The sequence below is a fragment of the Gymnoscopelus microlampas genome, assembly GCF_963454915.1.
Source record: "Gymnoscopelus microlampas genome assembly, chromosome: 21".
NCBI classification, from domain to species: domain Eukaryota; kingdom Metazoa; phylum Chordata; class Actinopteri; order Myctophiformes; family Myctophidae; genus Gymnoscopelus; species Gymnoscopelus microlampas.
The window spans coordinates 8,624,669-8,645,634 of record NC_139958.1 but is presented as its reverse complement, the minus strand read 5'-3'; the positions used below and the strand labels follow the sequence as shown (position 1 = coordinate 8,645,634).

General features: G+C 40.6%; 1 protein-coding gene and 1 long non-coding RNA gene across 3 annotated transcripts; one reads left to right on the top strand and one right to left on the bottom strand.

Moving 5' to 3' along the window:
* Positions 1-5,340: 5,340 nt before the first annotated feature.
* On the top strand, positions 5,341-10,385 carry LOC311037765. Its single transcript, XR_014600001.1, has 3 exons — positions 5,341-5,385; positions 8,432-8,587; positions 8,948-10,385. It is a non-coding gene; the product is annotated as an uncharacterized lncRNA (long non-coding RNA).
* A 952-nt stretch (positions 10,386-11,337) lies between these two features.
* LOC311037123 (uncharacterized protein) lies at positions 11,338-17,827 on the bottom strand. 2 transcript variants are annotated; one of them, XM_084046212.1, is made up of 7 exons: positions 17,520-17,827; positions 17,277-17,308; positions 17,054-17,121; positions 16,115-16,180; positions 14,760-15,019; positions 12,853-12,995; positions 11,338-12,629 (listed from the first exon to the last, which is right to left on the bottom strand). In XM_084046212.1, the coding sequence occupies exons 1-7, from the start codon at positions 17,815-17,817 to the stop codon at positions 12,144-12,146; spliced, it is 1,353 nt and encodes a 450-aa protein (XP_083902338.1). In that variant the 5' UTR covers positions 17,818-17,827; the 3' UTR covers positions 11,338-12,143. The 2 variants fall into 2 exon arrangements, with proteins under 2 accessions (XP_083902338.1, XP_083902339.1); XM_084046213.1 differs by having other exon boundaries at positions 11,338-12,995.
* Between the last annotated feature and the right edge of the window lie 3,139 nt (positions 17,828-20,966).

The window sequence follows — 20,966 nt, the reverse complement described above, 5'->3', positions numbered from 1 at the left end:
AGAAATGAACACCATGCTCTATTTAATAATGTTTAAATGTAACCACATGAACCCTAGCATTCCTATTCTGGGCATGTCATAGGCTAATAGGCGAACATTTGGCGATAATCAATGGAAATTCTAAGAAAATGACAGATCGCAAGCACACAACACATCACAACGTGACGCTTTGTGAGCTTATACTGTAGATCGAATATTTTCACTATTTGATTTGACGTACAACAAAGTAGCCTATAGGCTATAGGCTTTACGTAATTAACAAGGGCAATCAAATGGTGTGCATATCTGAGTGGTATGGCTTATCATCAGTATATACTGTATATTCACTGAAGAACCAACACACAATTTGTAAACAGCAAAAACTTTAAAGGGAATCAAATAAAGCGCCACAATTATACTTTTTTCTAAAGCTACAAAGTGCCTTTTCTTCCCAGAGGAAAGGCCATGGAGTTCATTCTCCAGGGAGCATGAATGTGTTCTGCTTGTGCCCATTGCATTTTGAGAGAATGTGTGCAATCGGATATTTTGGCCTAATGGTGGCGCTAGAGAAACATGGACAACATATGACCACCTCAATCTGTCCCGCAACGTCCTCAAAGGAAAACCCTCCCCCAAAATATTCTAAATTATAATAGGCAGCATTATTAACAACTCATTCAGTGCCAAACTTATTTCTGGCTTTATCATCCCTGTGCCAAGGCCAAAAATACATTGTAAAAAAAAAAGTTCTCAGGAGCCGAGATACAGCCTTTTCAGTAAGAAGTTAAACAAGAAGTGAATGGAGCAGCAAATCTTCAAATCATGATATCTTGGGTTCTGAACTTTTTTTTTTTTTTTTTTTTTTTTAAATAGAAAATAAATCATTTTTTTTTTTTTTTATGACGTCAGTGACGTCATTGGCACTCTGGGCTTATGAAAAACGTGACGTCGGCAACGTCAATGGCACTGAATGAGTTGTTAATAGATTTCATGCAAATTAGTTTAACTCCAAAGACCAAAGGCCAAAGGACCACCAGCTGTGGTGGTATGCTGTACCTTAGTGAAAAATAACTTTTCCAATTCTAAATGCATCATTCATTCAGAACTTCATAGTTTTAACCACATGATAACTACTGTCATTATTATGGGCAAACATTCTGTAACGTTGTGTTCATCAAGCAACAGTTTTCAGGAGCACACTTTAGTAGTTATTAAATTTAACATGTATGACTTGTAAAGTATGCTTGAGGAAGAGAAAACATTTCTGTCAGCGCCATAAAACATGCAAAGTGATTATATACAGTTTATTTACATACAGTTTATTTACATACAGATACAGGTACAGTTCTGCAATTCTGTCAGACCTACTGAAACATGTATTGAGTAAGTAAAGATTTGATCAGATTGGAGTAGACAATGATTCAAACAAATTGGAGAATATACAGAAAATTCAGGTGCTTGGAGCACCATTTTAATTTGTTTTAAAATTCTAGCTGCTAAACAGAATAACTGGAAGAAAACGTTTTTTGATGCATGAGATTCCAATTAAAGCCACAAGGGGGTATTAGAGGGCTCACTTGTTTGAGGTAACTAGTCAAGTCTCTTTCATTGGTTGTACAATATTAATGTTGGAACAGAGTGATAACCCCACGTTTTATTGAACTTTAGTGTGTCTTGGAGATATGATGGGTTTTATATCCCCAAACAAACTTTTGAATCAAGTTTTATTTTACAGAATGACAATGAAAGCTTAAGAAAATTGAACAGTTTAGGGACTCTAGGGATGGGAAGGCTGTCGGGACAGGTGTGAAGCATAAAGTTTGAAGCACAAGGGTGTGCTCCTACAAACCGCGTGCCATAATCGACCTCAGCATATAATATTGCCGCAGTGGGTTGTGAGTCTTGATTGCCGAGCGGGAGAGCTGGGTTCGATCCCAGTCCGGTGTACAAATCCACACATCGCTAACACACACACACACACACACACACACACACACACACACACACACACACACACACACACACACACACACACACACACACACACACACACACACACACACACACACACCTCAAAGGACTGCGCATCTTCATTATAATGAACACTTATATCCAGTCTGAGAAGTGCTGACAGTCACTTTGAGTGTTTGTTTCACAGATCGGGTGTTTTACTTTTCTAGAGTCTTGTATAAGATACAATAATATATATATAATTCAAATAATTTAAACTTTTGGTTATTTGGTGCTAAACAGATAGTGACACACGTTTCAGTAAACGATTAATCATCCTTAATACATCTATAATATTGCTTATAGGCAACCATACTAATAACAATGCTGCTTTCACTGATGGATTCAAATATTATTGTAATTTTGTGTTCTTATTTACATTGTTATTGTAGTATTATACAACCCACCATTTTGATCTAATGACTATTTAACACTACATTGATTACTTCCTCAGCCAAAAGGAGAACTTCCGGGGTGCCACCACACGACGACACAGCGACTGGGTTTTTACACTGTGCGACTTCAATCAAAATGTCAAAGAGGTCAACGGAGGTCAAATACTTCAACGCTGTTTTGCAAACCGGCCCAGATGAATTTCACCAGACAGTGATATACGCCCCAGAAAAACATACAGCCTTTACTCAGGCACAAGTCGACTCCACCCCGGTCAAACTCTCAAGAATTAAGAAGTGGTGTCCGGGTAAGTATCCGCCCCTGCCTATCCCCGTTTGTTATGAAAGAAAATAAAACCATGGTATTTTTTGCGTCAGTGCCGTGAACGCCGTCAATCGATGACAGTCTCGGCTGCCGGAAATAGCAGATCTACAAGACCGGTGAGCTTGTATATCTGCTCTTTTTGACACGTGATGCGAGACACTATCGTACGGTCTATAAATATGAGAATGAAATTACACTGATGACTCCGACCCAAGCTATTTCAAAACATTCAATCAATTCAACGTAGAATGAACAAACCTGTTAAATGAACACTGTCTGTACACTCTATATTTAAAAAACAATGTCAAGATTAGGATTAGAGGGCAGAACTGGACAAGTAGGTTGTCGTTAGTTGAGAGACAGTGTTTCAAAGTGTCCAATAATAACAATTATAACAACTATAATAACTATAATAACACTCCACAATCATAATCCATGGTAACCCTCCATCCACAGCCTATAGGACCTCCTCCAACCTAAAAGTTAGCTCACCTCTGATCAAAGTCAGGTGCCTCCGCATTAACTATTGTGACACTGCATTCAATTAGAATCCTGGCATGCCCTTCATTAATCACTCATCATGTGCATAATTTTTTGTCTCATGTTTCCTTGTTGCAGTGTTCCATTGGCATTTTATCCTTGACGTTTCCATGAGAAGCATTTACCATGTAATTATTATGTCTAATAAATCAAAACAAATCAAGTGTACAGTAGCTTGTAGGGTGCGTCTTACATGTGCATGCCTTGGACTTTCTCATCAACAGAGAATACCTGATCACCTTAATGGAATGCACTACCGTACCTTGCCAAACCAAATGGTTTAGCTGGTAGAACTTGATCTCTTTCTGTCCTCAAGTAACACTGTCTTTTGAAAAGCCAGCAATCTCTATATTAGCCATATGATGTATAATACGCACCCACTCACCTTTGCAGCTAAGTGGCCCTTTTGAGGTTGAAGCACTGTCTGTACTGATGAGACTCAACTATTATAATCCAAAATAATTAGGATTTAATTTGTTGGTCGCTCAGTAGTTAAAGCAGACATACTGTACTATTGTTTTAAAATGTGCAGCACATTGGAATAGACCCTATGACACATTAGGAGTTAACAAAGTTAATTACGGATCCAGTCCGGATCTTTTTTATAATACAAATAGCCAAATCAACATTAAGTTGATTTTTCTCTATTAAAAAAAACAACAACAAAACAAGTGCTGTATTGCTATATTGGTGACTTTGAAAAAAAAAACACATTCATATGTGTCCCACCGCAGCTGGGAAACAGTCTTCTCGCGGGGTCTAATTGGCCACCAGAGCAGAAAAGAAAAGAAAAACAGTTTTTATCTCTGTGGGGAGAAAACCAAAGTGACATGTGTCACACATGTTTATGTGTTTTTACCAAAGGTGACTCATTGAGGTTTTATGAAATTAGCCTGGAGGTATGAGTGCCTGTTTGTTTAGATGTACTGTGTCTGAGCATGAATTCATGTTGTTGAAGGTTGTGTATGCTCTCATGCAATGCCAGTACAATCAAAACAAATACCTGATGATTATTTAGACGATCACTTTCTTCACCACTTTAAAGAGACGGTAAATTTGAAAATAGGCTCTACTGTACAATGGGCACATACAAATATATTAATTACTGTATATATACCTAATACATTGCTCAAATACTCATTTTCCCTGCACAATGTTATCCATGCTTTCCAAAGTAAACAACCATTGATTGAGGACTTCCGACGAAGAACCATATGATCTGCATGCATAGATCATCTTTTTACTTATTCAGCAGATAAATGCTAAAAAGTTGTACCGAAACAGGTCGAAACAGGCACTACGAAGGGTTAATCTGCCCTTGAAAACATGCACGCACTACATTACTGATTTGACTGTTCCTCACATCCCATCAGTTTACTTTTGTTTGTTTGTTTGTTTTTGGCTAATCAATACATATTTGTGGCTTTTAACTGCTTCCCCCCAGTTTTCAGGGTTGAAACAAGTTATACGCCAAAACGTGAAGCGGCCTGTTATAGTGCCACAATGAGGCCCATTCAAAATTTGGCAGTTATTCTTCCATGGCCTACTTGGAGTGTGTGAGCAAAGTTTCACGACAATTGGTCCAGCTGTGCCAGAGATTAGCTGTTCACAGACGGAGACACAGTCTCACACACACACAGATGGACAGGGACGGAAAAATAATCTCTGGCCTTCGGCCGTCCAGCCTGGCGGAGATAATGAATCTTAAACCTTTGACTCAACTGAGGTTGTGTTATGAATACTGAACATTGTATTGTTGTAGTAACAAGGCAGACAGCTGCATACGTTCACTCTCATTTGTGTTGGGAATCTTTTCTGAGAAAAAAGGATGGGCGTTATGACACCTAGGCACACAAGCGCACACAGAGGTTGTGTAATGAACACTGAACATTGTATTGTCATATTGTAACAAGGCAGACAGCAGCAAACTTTCACTTTGACTTGTGTTTAGAGATTCATTTACTGGAAATCACTTCTGCTGTAAAGCACACCCCTCCTCCTCCCCACTTTTCTGGGCATGTCATAACACCTGCATACAACAGGTGTGGCCGTGAAGTTTAGCCTCACTTCACAGAGAGATGAGACCAGAGGGGATTTTGCCTTGCTTGGAGACAGCAGCAGCAGCTTTCATTATTAAAGGTAGGGTTCCTTTTTTGGCTAACCACTTAAACCCCAGCATTCGTAAAATGTTCGCAGAAAATAGCCGATCTACAAGCTTACAACGTGTCGCATTGCGACGTGTTGTAAGTCTGTAGATCAGCTATTTTCAGCAAAGATATTTAATGTATTGTGAAAACAGAAAATATACTAGTAGCCTATAGCGGGACTCTGCTCAACAACGTATGGGGTTAAAACTAAATATTTGTTTGTTTAAAGGTTAAAGCACTATATTCTGATAATCATTGCTATAGAGTATTTGTTCAGTAATAGGGGTCTCTCCAGCTCTTTATTAAACAGAAAATAAATGTTCAGGTGGGTTGCCAATTTCAGTCAATCAGGAGAGAATACACATTTATCAGCTTCATTTTTATAGTCTTCCAGTTCCAATTTGTTTCTGCTCATGTCTTTGTGTCGTCACTTCCAATTTCACTTGTTGTCTTCGGCATGGCGAGAGAGTATGTTTTACCCCCTGTCCGTCCGTCCGTCCGTCCGTCTGTCCTGTCCGTCTGTCCTGTCCGTCCTGTCCGTCCGTCCGTCTGTCCTGTTCGTCCTGTCCGTCCGTTAGCAGCTAATCTCCGGCACCGTTGGCCCGGTCGCTGCGAAACAGTGCACACACACTCCCTGGATGCCAATTCAGAACCTCTGCCCCAAATTTTTCACATGGGCCTGTTATAGCGCCACCAGGAGGCCGATTTGTGCAAAACCCATTTTTTGATATTACTCCTATACAGATTTTATCCAAACATCATGCAAATCGGTACACAGTATCTCTATATTCATGTAATCAACACGGATCTGTTCGATTTTCCATATTCTATCCTCATTACCTAAGGTTGCCTTCCAAAGTTTGCAGGATTGGTCCGTTTTGAACAAAATGCTTCAAATCATGAACGCAGCGTGCGATTTCCGTGAAATTTCACACGCACATTCCCCCTAGGCCGAGGAAGAAATGCCACCCTTTTCACATTGGCCTGTTATAGCGCCACCAGCAGGTCTAGTATAGCAAAACACATTTTTGGAACAAAATACCTCAAATCATGAATGCAGTGTCCGATTGTCGTGTCCGATAGCTATTCTTAGCTCCATCTCGAAAGTCATGGAAAAAATAGTCTATGAACAGGTTGATAAGTACCTTGCCGAAAAAAATCTAATTTACGAATTCCAATCTGGTTTCAGAACAAACCACTCCACTGACACATGCCTTCTCTATTTGAACGACTCTATCAAACAAGATGTCGACAAGGGCAAATATTGCGGCATGGTCATGCTGGACCTCCAGAAGGCTTTTGACACCGTTAATCACCCAATTATGATCAATAAGCTCAAAGCAATAGGCTTTGATGACACGTCAGTGAACTGGATGAGATCCTACCTGGAAGGGAGGGAGCAAGTGGTGGAAGTAAACGGCACCCAGTCCCCTCCCCTCCCAGTGACTTGTGGTGTTCCTCAAGGAAGCATACTAGGACCACTACTGTTCCTGATATATGTGAATGATATGTCCTCAGCTTGCGACTGCAAACTGTTCCTGTTCGCAGATGACTCGGCTCTGCTGGTCTCGGACAGGGACAGGCTGCAGGTTGAGAAAACTCTCAGCACTGAACTCAACAAGATCTGCATCTGGCTCTCCGACAACAAACTCTCATTACACCTGGGTAAAACTGAATCCATCCTCTTTGGGTCCAACCCTAACCTTAGAAAGGCTGAGAGTTTCACGATCAAAGTGGGTGAAAATGTTATCACAAGAAAGGAGGAAATTACCTACCTGGGTTCCATCTTGGAGGCAAACCTCTCAGGTGACAAAAACGCTGAAAAGACGATCAAAAAGGTCCACAAAATAACACTGAGGATGTGGAGGCTTGTTCGTAAAGTCAGTAAGAATACTCTGAAGATTCTTGTAGGGGCCCTCATACAAGGTCATTATGATTATGCATGCACTTCGTGGTATCACAACACCTCCAAGGCCCTAAAAACAAGGCTCCAAACATCCCAAAACAAACTTGTAAGGCTACTTCTTGGCCTCAATTACAAAGCCCATCTAACCCATGCCCATTTTGCTAGGCTTGGATGGCTTAGGGTTGAGGACAGAGTACAGCAACTTGCTATGGGCCTGGTCTTTAAGATACACCACAACATTGGGATCCCCCTGTATTTGTCAAAATACTTCCAAAATGTTAATCAAGTCCATGATCATAACACCAGAGGCAGCTCCACAAACCATGTTCAACCCAGATTTGGCACAACAAAGGGAATGAACTCTTTCTCATGCTATTCATCTAAAATGTGGAATGCCCTACCAAAAGGAGTAAAGGAGTGTAAAACCCTACTTACTTTCAAAAATGCCCTAAAGATACACCTTCAGGAGGCTGCAATTCAAAAATGGCCCCTGTCCAAGTCCTAACCTACCCCATGTCCTAACCTAACCTACCCCCCCCCCCCCTCTCTTTCTTTTTTGTACATATTTTTCACCCTTCATACTTCATACCAGTAACCTGTAAACTGATTGTATGACATTCTGTATAGTAGTGTGTATATCTGTCTGTCTCTTATATGTCAACATGATTTGTGTGCATGGGGATCTCATCTTAAACAAGCTACGTGCTTAACTGAGCTATCCAGTTTAGTAGACCTTGTATTGCGAATTTGTACTTCCATGTACTGTTATGTACTGCCATGTACTGTTCTCATGTCTTACTAAATAAAGTACATCAATCAATCAAAAGGCCTAACAATAAATGGCACCCTTTTCACATTGGCCTATTATAGTGCCACCAGGAGGCCACAATAACGTACCTGACCTGGCGGGGACCTGTGCTCCGAGGAGCACTTTTTCTAGTTTAATCTGTATCCTGTAGTTCTCTCTCCTGACTGAATAAAATTGGTACTCTGACCCAAAAAGCATTTTCTGTTTAATAATGAGCTGGAGAGTCAGGGAGACCCCTGTCCTATCAGAATATAGAGCTACTGTATTTAACTCTTATTTTAACAAAGCATTTATTACCCTACCTTTAATTGTTTTGTTTAACAGCTTAGTTTCAGTACATCCATCTCCTTCTCGTTGAGTGGTGGAGAGCGGAGAGCAGAGACAGACCACAGAAAGCAGGTTTTTACCAAGCGCACAGCCATCAGACTCCAGTAGAGGATCTTCATAGATCGCGCACCACGAATCCTGCATATTTCCAAGGTATTGAGAACTGCAGTTAACCAAGACAGAGTACAATCGGAATTAATCTAGGCCCAGATTTGAGAACCACAACGTGATGTACTGTATAAGCCTAAATGAGTTTTTAAAAACCTTTTTCAAAAATAGCCAAAGTAAATAAAATTATTATTACCCTTATTATTATCATCTTAATGTTTAATCCTCTGAGATGTAGTGCAGAAAATGTACTTTGTTACTTTCCACCACTGCCAACCACACAATGTAACTACTGCCACTCACATAGCATACTTGATATATAAGCACATCGTAACATACTTCTTCAACCTCATTTGCATATAGATTATTGTGTCATTGTACATTGATCATTTTTGTCTTTTCCAGGATGGACTCACGTAGGCGTTTTACAGGAGAAGATGTTGCAGTTATGCTCCAGAATTTGGCTGAACTTACAAATAGTAAACAAGCCCTTGAGCTGCTTAAGGAATGCAAGACTTCCTGCATACAGTCAGGAACTATTCTCCATGATCTAATGCAACCAGATTCAATCAGAATCTATGGCCAGTCTCCATTAACACCACTGGAGTCCACCTTGACAAAAATCGAAGAAGATTTAAGGGCAGGTAGACTTGTTATAGCAGATATCGGGCTTGCAAGTATAAGTACACAGCATGTGTTTACAATCGAGCCCCTAGAAGACTTAACACATGCACGCATTACACATAGTTGGCTAGATGCCCACCATATTCGGGCTGAAAGTGAGATGCCTATTGAAGATATGTCAGAGCTTTTGAAAAAACTGACATCTTTGGACTGGTTTGATAAAACAAGTGAGCTTCATGATGTACTTCGTCGACTCTTTGGAGCAGATAATGCGGAGCGGCTAGTGTCAGAAATCAGTATCAGTGCAAAAGAAATCAGTCTAAGTAGAAGAAGAACAGCTAAATTTACTTCGCTGGTAAGTGGCTCGCTCAAAGGACCACTAGGTGACGTTGGGAGACAGCAGCTAGAACATATCAGCAGTGATGTACATGTATCAGGATCCTTTTCGATTAAAGGTTGCGCTGCTTTCGGGTTTGTGTTTGGGTTAGGTGGCGTACTGATTGCTAGAGAGGATGACCCTGCAGAAATAGCATTTATTATAGCTAAGCCAACAGTAGCCTTTGGGACTGAGGCAGTTGTAATGAAAGTTATGACAACAAACTGGGGACGTTCTTTGGTTCGTGACAATGCTGTGTCAGGATTAGCATTTGCTGTTGTATTTGCAATTTGGGATGTAACTGAATGGAAAATGCATAAAATCACTGCAGTAGAACTGCGTCAGCGCCTGGCAGAAGGTGCAGCGGGAACAGTAGGTGTTGTTGGAGGTGCTATTGGAGGTGCAACTGCTGGTGCAGTGTTAGGACCCATTGGTGCAGCTGCAGGAGGATTGATAGGAGGCGTTGTTGGTGGAATTTCAGGAGCCTTGGCCGGCAAGGCAATTGATGGGGCGTTATGGAATAAAAGTGAAGATTCAGTAATGAACAGCTATGAATTCTTTGGATGGCATCATGTAAAGCGAAACACACGACCAGTGAAAACTGCTGATGAAATGGCACAAGTATATGATAAGAAACTGGAAAGCAAGCCATCCAGGATAAAGGAGGGGGACTGGGATAAAATCTGCATGGCAAACCTCATGGTGCTAGTACCAGCAATGTATCCTGTGTTCACCAAGGTCATGGAAATGGCTAATGACCTGCACAGGAGCAGAAGTGATGGAGTGTCTGCCATCGCTACAATGATGTATCACTCAGTATCTAGTGCTATTAGTGATGATGATGAGGAGCTTTTTCTTTTTGATGATGATGATGAGGATGATATTGAGGAGCTTTTGGATGATGATGAGGATGAGATGATGATGGAGGAGATGAGGAGGAGATGGAGGGAGGAGGAGGAGGAAATGTTGACCGTATTTGATGATGTTGCTAATGTTGATGATGAGGAGGAGGGAGGAGGACGACGACCGTTTTTACCTGTTTCTATCCCTTTTTGATGATGTTGCTGATGTTGATGAGGAGGAGTAGGATGATGATGATGATGATGATGGGTAGTAAAGCCCTTTGAAGACTTTTTGAACCCGTTTCTGAGGAAGAGCCACTATAGGCTCGAAACGTCACAGTAACGGTGGTTATAAACCACCAGAAATTAGAAAACAACAATAATAATAAAACAGTGAAATGAATAAACTTCAAATCAAAGTCAGCAAAACACAGAAGTTTAAAAAGATAAAACAACTACATCTGCCTCGTTAAAAAGAAAGGTTTTTAGGCCCCAATAATAATGTTGGAACACTGGGAGTGATAACTTTTGTAAGATATTTTGTATTTATATCCCCAAACAAACTTTTGCATCAAGCTTTATTTTACAGAATGACAGTTAAAGCTTAAAGGACAACTTTGTTTTTTTACAACCAAGGTTTATATTTTAGCTTGTAATTAAAGTAAATAAATGATGAGTGTAATTTTTTTTTCATTTACTGCTTTCTATAGTTTTAGCATTTTTTGCGATATTTTTTACAGTGGGCGGGGGCATTCTGTCCGGTGGCTAAATATGCCTTTTTTACACAATAAAAAAGGTCCGGCTGTCTGAGATGGCCAGATGTGAGTTATTGGGGGCTAGAAGAGCTACTGTAAATAATAATAAAGAAAACGCCGGGTTAATGTGTTAAAAAAATACATATTTAGCCACCGGACAGAATGCCCCCGCCCACTGTGAAAACACTGTAAAAAAGATTGTGAAAATTGCTAAAACTATAGAAAGCAGTAAATTTAACATTTTTAACACTCATCTTTTATTTACTTTAATTACAATCTAAAACATAAACATTGGTTGTAAAAAACCAAAGTTGTCCTTTAAGAAGAATCGAACAGTTATTACAAAAGTAACAAGACATGATTAGCATAGTTCTCTAGTCTTAAATCAGCATAGACTAGTCTTCAAACATTTTGAAGACTAGTCTAAAAGGAAATAAGCTCTCAAGCTTTTATGCGTTTTATCCTTTTGACAGTTATGTACAAATACATGGTCATGTATAATGCACCTTTAATACAGAAACATACAAAATCTGCTTGTAAATACACTGTGAAGTTTTTGAGCTGAAGAGAGAGCAGTCAGGTTTGTTTCCTCAGTCATGGATACAACTTCATTGTGGGTGCAACTTTGCATGTTTTGTATTAACAATTTCATTGGTCCTGTGAAGTTGCCATTTCGGCAACTATAAGTCTGTTTTCTCACCCTCACTCTCTGCTATAATTTGAGCCACTGGCGTTGCCTACTAGCAATCTTTTTTTCTGGCTTTCTGGACAAAAATTATGGTAATTGTACGGGCCTGTTGAGAACTCTAGTCAAGTTTTCTGGATTCTGGCAAGTATGTTTCCTGCACTGTAGCGGACGTCGAAGTATTTAATTTTAAGAAAGTGTTCCTCTAGCTTGTCAGTGTCCATCAACAGGTGCAAGAGATTGCATGAAGTAAGGTATGCAGTGAGAGGTGATGGTGACACGGTCAGATTGATATCCCCAGTTGATGTGGTCATCTCAATTATACCAAACACATTTGATGAGAAGAAGAAACACATCGTTTTAAACTGCAACCCTCACATTTATGATATTCAGATTGGGTGTTCATGACCATTTGTGATTTGCCACAATATGGTTTACTACAACGCCTGTTGTTAATCAGATCTATGCCACTGATCTCTCCTGAGATGGAGATCAGATTTTCATCTACAGACTTCACTGTCAGATGTTTTGGTACTACCAGGTTAGGAATGGGAGTTATTCCGGTATGTTTTGTGCAGGTGAGGTACAGTTGTGTTTCTTTAGCTTTTTGTCTGGTTGAGATGTTTGAAAATTCATAGGATGTGTTTAGTTTTACATTTTTTATCAGGTCGTCCCACAGCTGTAGTTGTATTCGTTCAGTTGAGTCACAAACCCAGCACTCTTTGACTTCAAGGTCTTCTCCTCTGAGTTTCACAATTTCAATGGCATCCTTGATTTCAGTGACGTGTGCGTGTAGTTTGCCGATCTGTAAGAGCGAAAAATGCACATACAGTAGTTATGAATAATAAGACTTTTAATTAAAGTCCAACCAGCAATGTTAATGGGTATTAGTTTTTATTAGTTTTAAAAAATGCTTTAAGCAAAATAATTAATACAGCATTATTATAGGTGTGTTAAATGCCCATAATAAGAACTGCAGAAATATGAAATATCCTAAAACAGGAATTCAAACATCATTCAAAGCGTACCTTCTTTTTTGGTTCCAATTTCAACACTTCAACAATTTTCATTTTTGCTGAATCCGTAGGTTGCTTGGGTTCGAATGGTACAGTTGTTTCGTCCATGTCTGATCTGCCTGACACCACCACCTCAAATGAGTCACCTGAGAAATCTGCAGAAAAGATTAGAACATGATGCTGATATTTACATAAGATATAGTATTATGTAATATATTTAACATATAATTCAATGTTTGTGTTGCGTGTGGCCATGACATATCATGTATCATTCATTCAATCACTGACTCAACCATTCACTAAACACCACTGTCTCTCCTCTCACTCAGGCTGGCACACCTGCAGCTGATCTGTAATTGCTGCCGCCCCAATCAAGGCACTATAAAACCAGCCAGCTTCAGTCCTTCTACAGACACAGACCCAGCAACACACCAGTTCCCATGCTCTCCTTTGTTTGGCTATAAAGCCTTTTCTTTAAGTTAGTTTGTAACTTTAGTTTGGCCTGGAGATGGCCGGCAGTTCCCTGTTTTCGTTTAGTTTTTAGTTTAGTAATACTATTTTGTTAGGTAGGGAGGGGGGAGCAGCTTCGGCGTCCCTATAGGGGGTGGCCTGGTCCCCCCTCCATTCTATTCTGTTTGCCGGCATCTCCAGGCCTCCTTTTGGTTCATTCATTCAGTTTGGTAAAGTATTTCTTATATTGTTTGTTTCCTTATTCCCTCTGTGGGAAGTAATAAAGAACATTTAAATCTTTGCAAATTGTTTGGTGTCCATTTTATGTTGGGGTCTCCACCTCGAGCCATTGGTTTATTATATTACTTTGTGGAGACCGTAACAGTTTGACTATGTCAAATCAAATTGGATTGGTGTCAAGTTTACAGCTATGGCACATTGGCCCAATTCCAATCCGCTCCTTAATATTACAACCCCTAATCTAAACACAAATTAAAACTAACAGAATAACGTAAATATAATGTTAATAATAATCAACAATCACAGCCTTTAAAGCAATGAGTGACTTAAATAAGGCCAGGAAGAGTTTTAAAAGTTATGTAAAGTGTCATGAAGGACTCATCTAAAGTGCTGTCCCGTTCCTTTCATATAATTTGGAGCCCTTGCAGCCTCTCACCCTCAAGCACTTACCAGCTCACATCACTTAAGTCTGTGAGGATGCAGGGCTTGAGGGCTTAGGGCGGACATTGGAATTGGGCCATTAAGTCATTTAGGGCTAGGTCTACGTATGAGTTTCTGGTAATATTATTGACCGCTCATTTTGTATGTCCGTGGCAAAAGTAAAGTTTGATGAAAATGTCCACAAGCCGGCATGGTACTGACCCCTAGCTGGTGAGGACCAATTACACGAAGATAGGTTGACAATGAGTGAAGTGGTCCTATAAGGCCTGTGTGTTTATTGCTCACTTGGAGAGGGTGGGACAAAAGAAATTGTATGAAAATGTTCAGCACCAGACGGGATGATTGTATAGGGTGTACAAATCTGTATACTTTATTCATATTTTGTTTGAGTGTGTCTTTATTATGTTTTCTTCTGTACCTATTGTCCTTCTTTGACCTTTAACTGCTGTGCTGTCTCTGGTGCCTGAAAGTCCCCCACGGGATCAATAAAAAGTATCTATCGCCCTGTTTGGCTATTTGTTTTTTGTCTCATTAAAGGCCTGGACAAGTTGTGAATGCATGCCCCATCCGTTTATGCAATACCCATTGTACTTGTCAGAGTACTCGAACCCGTTGCCAGAGTACTTAGTGCAGTAGGGATCTCCATATATGGGTATAAAGGGGATACAGACTTATCCGAAGTATTCGTACATGTATTGACGAAAAGGTCATAGAATTAATTACAAAAGAACTGATTACATAGTAGCATTGTTTTCATTATGGTGCATAGCATGACATTCAATACTCACCCGGACACCACTGCTTCTTAATTCTTGAGAGTTTGACCGGGGTGGAGTCGACTTGTGCCTGGGTGAAGTCTGTGTGTTTTTCTGGGGCGAATATCACTGTCTGGTGAAATTCATCTGGGCCGGTTTGCAAAACAGCGTTGAAGTATTTGACCTGTGTTGACTTTGATCTTTTGATTTGAGTCACACAGTGTAAAAACCCAGTCGCTGTGTCGTCACTGTCGTCGTGTGGTGGCAGCACACGCCGGAAGTTCTCCATTTGGCTGAGGAAGTAATTAATGTAGTGTTAAATAGTCATTAGTTAAAAATGGTGGGTTGTATAATACTACAATAATACTATAAGATGTAAATATGAACAAAAATGTAAAATAATATTTGAATCTGGTCAGTGAAAGCAGCATTATTGTCTCTGCCAGGCCAAAGGCGTGGCCAACCGTCTGTGTGTGTGTCCGTCTGTCTGTGAACAACTAATCTCCGGCACCGTTGGCCCGATCGATGTGAAACTGTGCACACACACTCCCTTGATGCAAGAGCAGAACCTCTGCCCGCAATTTTTCTGATTGGCCACCAGGAGGCCAATTTTTGCAAAACACATTTTTTGATATGACCGATTTTGTCCGATTTTTCATACTCGATCCTGATTGGATAAGATTGGCATCTAAAGTTTGCAGGAGTGGCTCATTTTGAACAAAATGCCTCAAATCATGAACACTTGAATCAACGTTTCATTGCCGTGAAACCTTGCACGCACAATGCACATTCCCACTTGGTTGAGGAAGAAATGCCACCCTTTTCACAGTGATCAAGACGGATCTGTCAGCTTTTTCATATTCCATCCTGATTGGCAAATTACGAACATTGCTGGTCCACAATAACCTACCTGACACCTGATATAATATAACACACACACACACGATTTGTACACTGGGCTGGGTCTCCCGCTCGGCAACCGAGACTCACAACCGATTAACCATCACTCTTTAAAAAATATATATATATTATTATTATAAATATATATATATAATTATTATAATAAATATATATATATTATAATTTTTTTGTTTTTTTTTATTTTATTTTTTATTTTGTCTATTTGTACACCGGGCTGGGTCTCCCGCTCGGCAACCGAGACTCACAACCTGCTGCGCCAATAGAGCTGAAATTGATTATGGCAGCAGGGTCTTGTCCCGACGCCCTTCACGTCCCTAGAGTCTCTTATGCAAAGGTCTCCCGCTCTGCTCTCCACCTCTGACAGCTGTATTGGCGCTGTCAGGGTCTGTGCTACCGAGCAGGAGTGGGGTTTGATCCCAGCTCGGTGAACAAATCATATTCATACATATTTTTGTATGCAAACTTACCTGTGTTTCATAGCATCCACCTTTCGAAAGCGACCTGGCTGCAGAACAGACTGTGCATCATGTGACCTGAGGAGCAGAAATGTAAATGAGTTTTAGTTGTGCTATTCTCATTAACTGGAATCTATCACATTAAAATGAAGCACAGCTGTATAATTGCCATTATTCTATTTTCATGTTTTTTCAATTTAGGTTGTCAATGTAACAACAAAATATTATCAGTCCAATTCCATTATCCATAGATTCAGAATAAGAATAAGTAAATACATTATAATGATTTGCATTATATTACAACAATATATTCACTCAAACATAATACACAACAATATTTCAATGTAATTTTTTAGTAGCATTAATATGTCCACATTGACAGACTCATTGATATATGCCATCATCACAAAGTTGATGACCGTAATAAACGTTTAATACCAACGTCAACTTCCTGTTGATTTCACTATTTGAAGATTCAGATCAATGAATCTTACCGATACAAATAGCCAAATCAACATTAAGTTGACATTTTAAAAGCAAAAACATAAAGTGCTAATCTGGATTTTGTGTATATTGGCAGAATTTACATTTGTTTATGTGCTAAAAGAGTGACTTTGAGAGCTGTTTGAGGCTCTGGAGGCACTCTAGAAATGCAAATAAAGCTAAAAATAAAAACCCAAACCTCTACCAAAGTGGTCTAGCCCTTGCAAATGTGCAAAAAAAAAAAAAAGTAACATTCTTCCTATTGACTTCCAGCAAGCACACTTAAAAGAGTGAACAGTGAAGAGAATGTTTTTTTGTTTGTTTTACCTGTATGTAACCAGGCAAAGACATTTAAGAACAAATTCACATTAACTATGCCAACCTGGCAAAAAGGCAAGGCCTTTTGATGGAAAAGGAGTGGCTAAACACTGGCTATAGCGCGCCAACTAATAAAGAATGTAAACTCACATGATATTGAAGGTATTTATGTTCACACAGAGACCTTTAGGATTGCTGGTCAACTTGTCCTGGTCATCCTAAAAACAGCAGAAACAGATTTTAAGTTTTGGACAAATACATAATGGTGCAGGACTAATCAGAACACAGTGCATATATGAGTAGAGAGTGAAACTAATTACAAAACTACACTATGTATATTCAGGAGGACAGGATTTAAACTACAATTACTCACCCCCATGTGTCTTTTGCTTTGGACAGGACCATCTGGGTGAAATGCACAAAATGACAAATGTGTTTTGTGGTTAGGTGTGTACACAGACCAATCATGAATTGTTGTGATGGGAGAATATTATCCAGGAAATACAGAACATACAAATAAGGGCAAATACAGAAATACACTGCATTTCTGTAGTTTTCATAGTTGAAGATTAAATAAATACACTGTATTCTGTAGTGATATGTTAATGAACTCTACCATGATTTTCTTGATTGGGATCATCTAAGCCACGTTTCAATGGATCTTTCAACTCCATCTCCTTCAGGTCAGGGAAAGTACCCTGGATGTCTGCAGTTTGTAGTAGATCCAGGAAGGCTTTGCAAGTGCCTTCTCCTTTACCCATAATTTTGTCCACAAGGCTGTTGATGTCTTTCAGATTCATAAGACTATTGAACTCGTAATCAGTTATCAGACTATTCTGATAAACACTGTCGAGGATGTGTTTGAAGTCTGCACCCAGAATTTTCTGTAGTTTTATTTTATTACACTTGATCATTGTATGTTTAGTTGCCATGATGGACCTGAAGAGAGAGAGAGCTGTATAGACGGGGCCGAAAATGGAAAATTCTGTAATCCTGTAGGCATTTTTGAGTAAAAGTTGGCATCCAGCAATTTTTCAAAGTTCAATGTGTCCCCAATAAGAATCCACCGGATGCCAGTGAAATAAGGGTCCCAGTTTTTTTTATTCCTCCGCCAAAGAAGATATGGTTTCACCACCACTTGTTTGTCTGAGCATCTGTTTGTAAGCAGGATTACGGAAAAACTACTGCGCAAACTTTTATGAAACTTGGTGGAAGGGTGTAGCATGGGCTGATGATGAACCAAATTAACTTCCCATGCCCCTCGGCCATAAGGGGGCGGGGCAATGGGTGTGGTCAATCGCAAAAAGACACCCAACTCCCAAATGGCTTCACATAATGCCACAAAACTTTGTAGCAGGGATGGTCATCGCCTAAGAAAGAACGGATGCACTTTACACATCCACTGGCTAAAAGAGGGCACGGCAACCTAACAGAGCCCAGCACAGCCCACCAGAGCCCATTATAGCCCATTATAGCCCATATGCTAGACTAGAATGTTCTAGGTCTTACTAGACTCTAATAGGCTCTATTAGGCTGTACTAGGCTCTTGTCAGCCCTGTAGCCCCTTTGCACTTGAGATTAACCACTGTGTCCACGGGCAATAGTTTTACAAGGGTTTGTGTCCACCGGCAATAGTTTTACATGAAAGTTTCTAGGCTATAGTATAGTACTGCCCCGTACAACCTAAAAGAGCCCAGCACAGCCCACCAGAGCCCATTATAGCCCACCAGAGCCCAGCAGTCCGGCACATTCCAGCACACAAAGTCCAGCCCACTGGGAGAATAGCCTAGGGTATGGGGGTAGTTAAATGACTGTAATAGGCTATACAGGGCTGGGTCCAGCTGGAATAGGCTAGACTAGAATGTTCTAGGTCTTACTAGACTCTAATAGGCTCTATTAGGCTGTACTAGGCTCTTGTCAGCCCTTTAGCCCCTTTGCACTTGAGATTAACCACTGTGTCCACAGGCAATAGTTTTATATGGGTTTGTGTCCACCGGCAATAGTTTTACATGAACATTTCTAGGCTATAGTATAGTACTGCCCCGTACAACCTAACAGAGCCCAGCACTGCCCACCAGAGCCCATTATAGCCCATTATAGCCCACCAGAGCCCAGCATTCCGGCACATTCCAGCACACAAAGTCCAGCCCACTGGGAGAATAGCCTAGGGTATGGGGGTAGTTAAATGACTGTAATAGGCTATACAGGGCTGGGTCCAGCTGGAATAGGCTAGACTAGAATGTTCTAGGTCTTACTAGACTCTATTAGGCTGTACTAGGCTCTTGTCAGCCCTGTAGCCCCTTTGCACTTGAGATTAACCACTGTGTCCACGCACGGGCAATAGTTTTACAAGGGTTTGTGTCCACCGGCAATAGTTTTACATGAAAATGTCTAGGCTATAGTATAGTACTGCCTCGCACAACCTAACAGAGCCCAGCACAGCCAACCAGAGCCCATTATAGCCCACCAGAGCCCAGCAGTCCGGCACATTCCAGCACACAAAGTCCAGCCCACTGGGAGAATAGCCTAGGGTATGGGGGTAGTTAGGCTCTATTAGATTGTACTAGGCTCTTGTCAGCCCTTTAGCCCTTTTGCACTTGAGATTAACCACTGTGTCCACGGGCAATAGTTTTACATGGGTTTGTGTCCACCGGCAATAGTTTTACATGAACATTTCTAGGCTATTAGAGTCTAGTAAGGCCTAGAACATTCTAGTCTAGCCTATTCCAGCTGGACCCAGCACTGTATAGCCTATTACAGTCATTTAACTACGCCCATACCCTAAGCTATTCTCCCAGTGGGCTGGACTTTGTGTGCTGGAATGTGCCGGACTGCTTAGCTCTGGTGGGCTGTGCTGGGCTCTGTTAGGTTGTACGGGGCAGTACTATACTATAGCCTAAACATTTTCATGTAAAACTATTGCCGGTGGACACAAACCCATGTAAAACTATTGCCCGTGGACACAGTGGTTAATCTCAAGTGCAAAGGGGCTACAGGGCTGACAAGAGCCTAGTACAGCCTAATAGAGCCTATTAGAGTCTAGTAAGACCTAGAACATTCTAGTCTAGCCTATTCCAGCTGGACCCAGCCCTGTATAGCCTATTACAGTCATTTAACTACCCCCATGCCCTAGGCTATTCTCCCAGTGGGCTGGACTTTGTGTGCTGGAATGTGCCGGACTGCTGGGCTCTGGTGGGCTCTGGTGGGCTGTGCTGGGCTCTGTTAGGTTGTACAGGGCAGTACTATACTATAGCCTAAACATTTTCATGTAAAACTATTGCCGGTGGACACAAACCCATGTAAAACTATTGTCCGTGGACACAGCGGTTAATCTCAAGTGCAAAGGGGCAACAGGGCTGACAAGAGCCTAGTACAGCCTAATAGAGCCTATTAGAGTCTAGTAAGGCCATTAAGTAAGTGGACATTAAAACATAGACTTAGATTTGAGAGCTAAACTTTTAGGACTAAAAGAGAAAAAAAATTGTAATGCCTTACCAAATTCTTGCATAATTTATGCTAATAAGGAAAGGTAGCATGATTGCACCATGGTAATAGATGGATTTCTGGACATCATAAACATGGACTTAAACTCTTAGATTACCTTTATAAGTTAATTAAACGCTAAATTATAGCCTTTTCCCAGTTTTTGGCAATTAAGTTGCTCATTATGCAAATTTCTCGATAATTATGCCTAAACCGAGACTTTTACAGCTTGGCATCCGGCAGAAATGGATTCAGCGCCTAAAAATCATATAGAAACAACTCACTTAGTACTTTTACTCAAAAATGCCTACCACATTGTTTTCCAGGGGGAATTTTCCATTTTCGGCCCTGTCTAGTACGCTGTTATCTTCTCATTGGTCGCAAGGATGATCAGCTGACCTGGGTCCTTAAAGAGACACACACACACATTTTTAGTCGACTAGAACTACATTAACACTGGTGTGACGCCTGGTGGTGGCTTTATGACATAGTCATAGTGACAGGACTGGGCTGGTAGGACACACTGGCAGCAGTGAAGGTGGCCCAGCCTTGTGCTGGCCCCAAACTGGGATTCCAGCCG

Excerpts from the sequence above, each read along its gene's own strand:
- LOC311037123 (XM_084046212.1), bottom strand. The coding sequence starts at position 17,817 with ATGATCAAGTGTAATAAAATAAAACTACAGAAAATTCTGGGTGCAGAC. Across the intron at positions 17,309-17,519 it reads TCCCAATCAAGAAAATCATG|ATGGTCCTGTCCAAAGCAAA; the intron begins GTAGAGTTCATT and ends CATTTCACCCAG. Across the intron at positions 15,020-16,114 it reads GTGGATGCTATGAAACACAG|CCAAATGGAGAACTTCCGGC; the intron begins GTAAGTTTGCAT and ends TTACTTCCTCAG.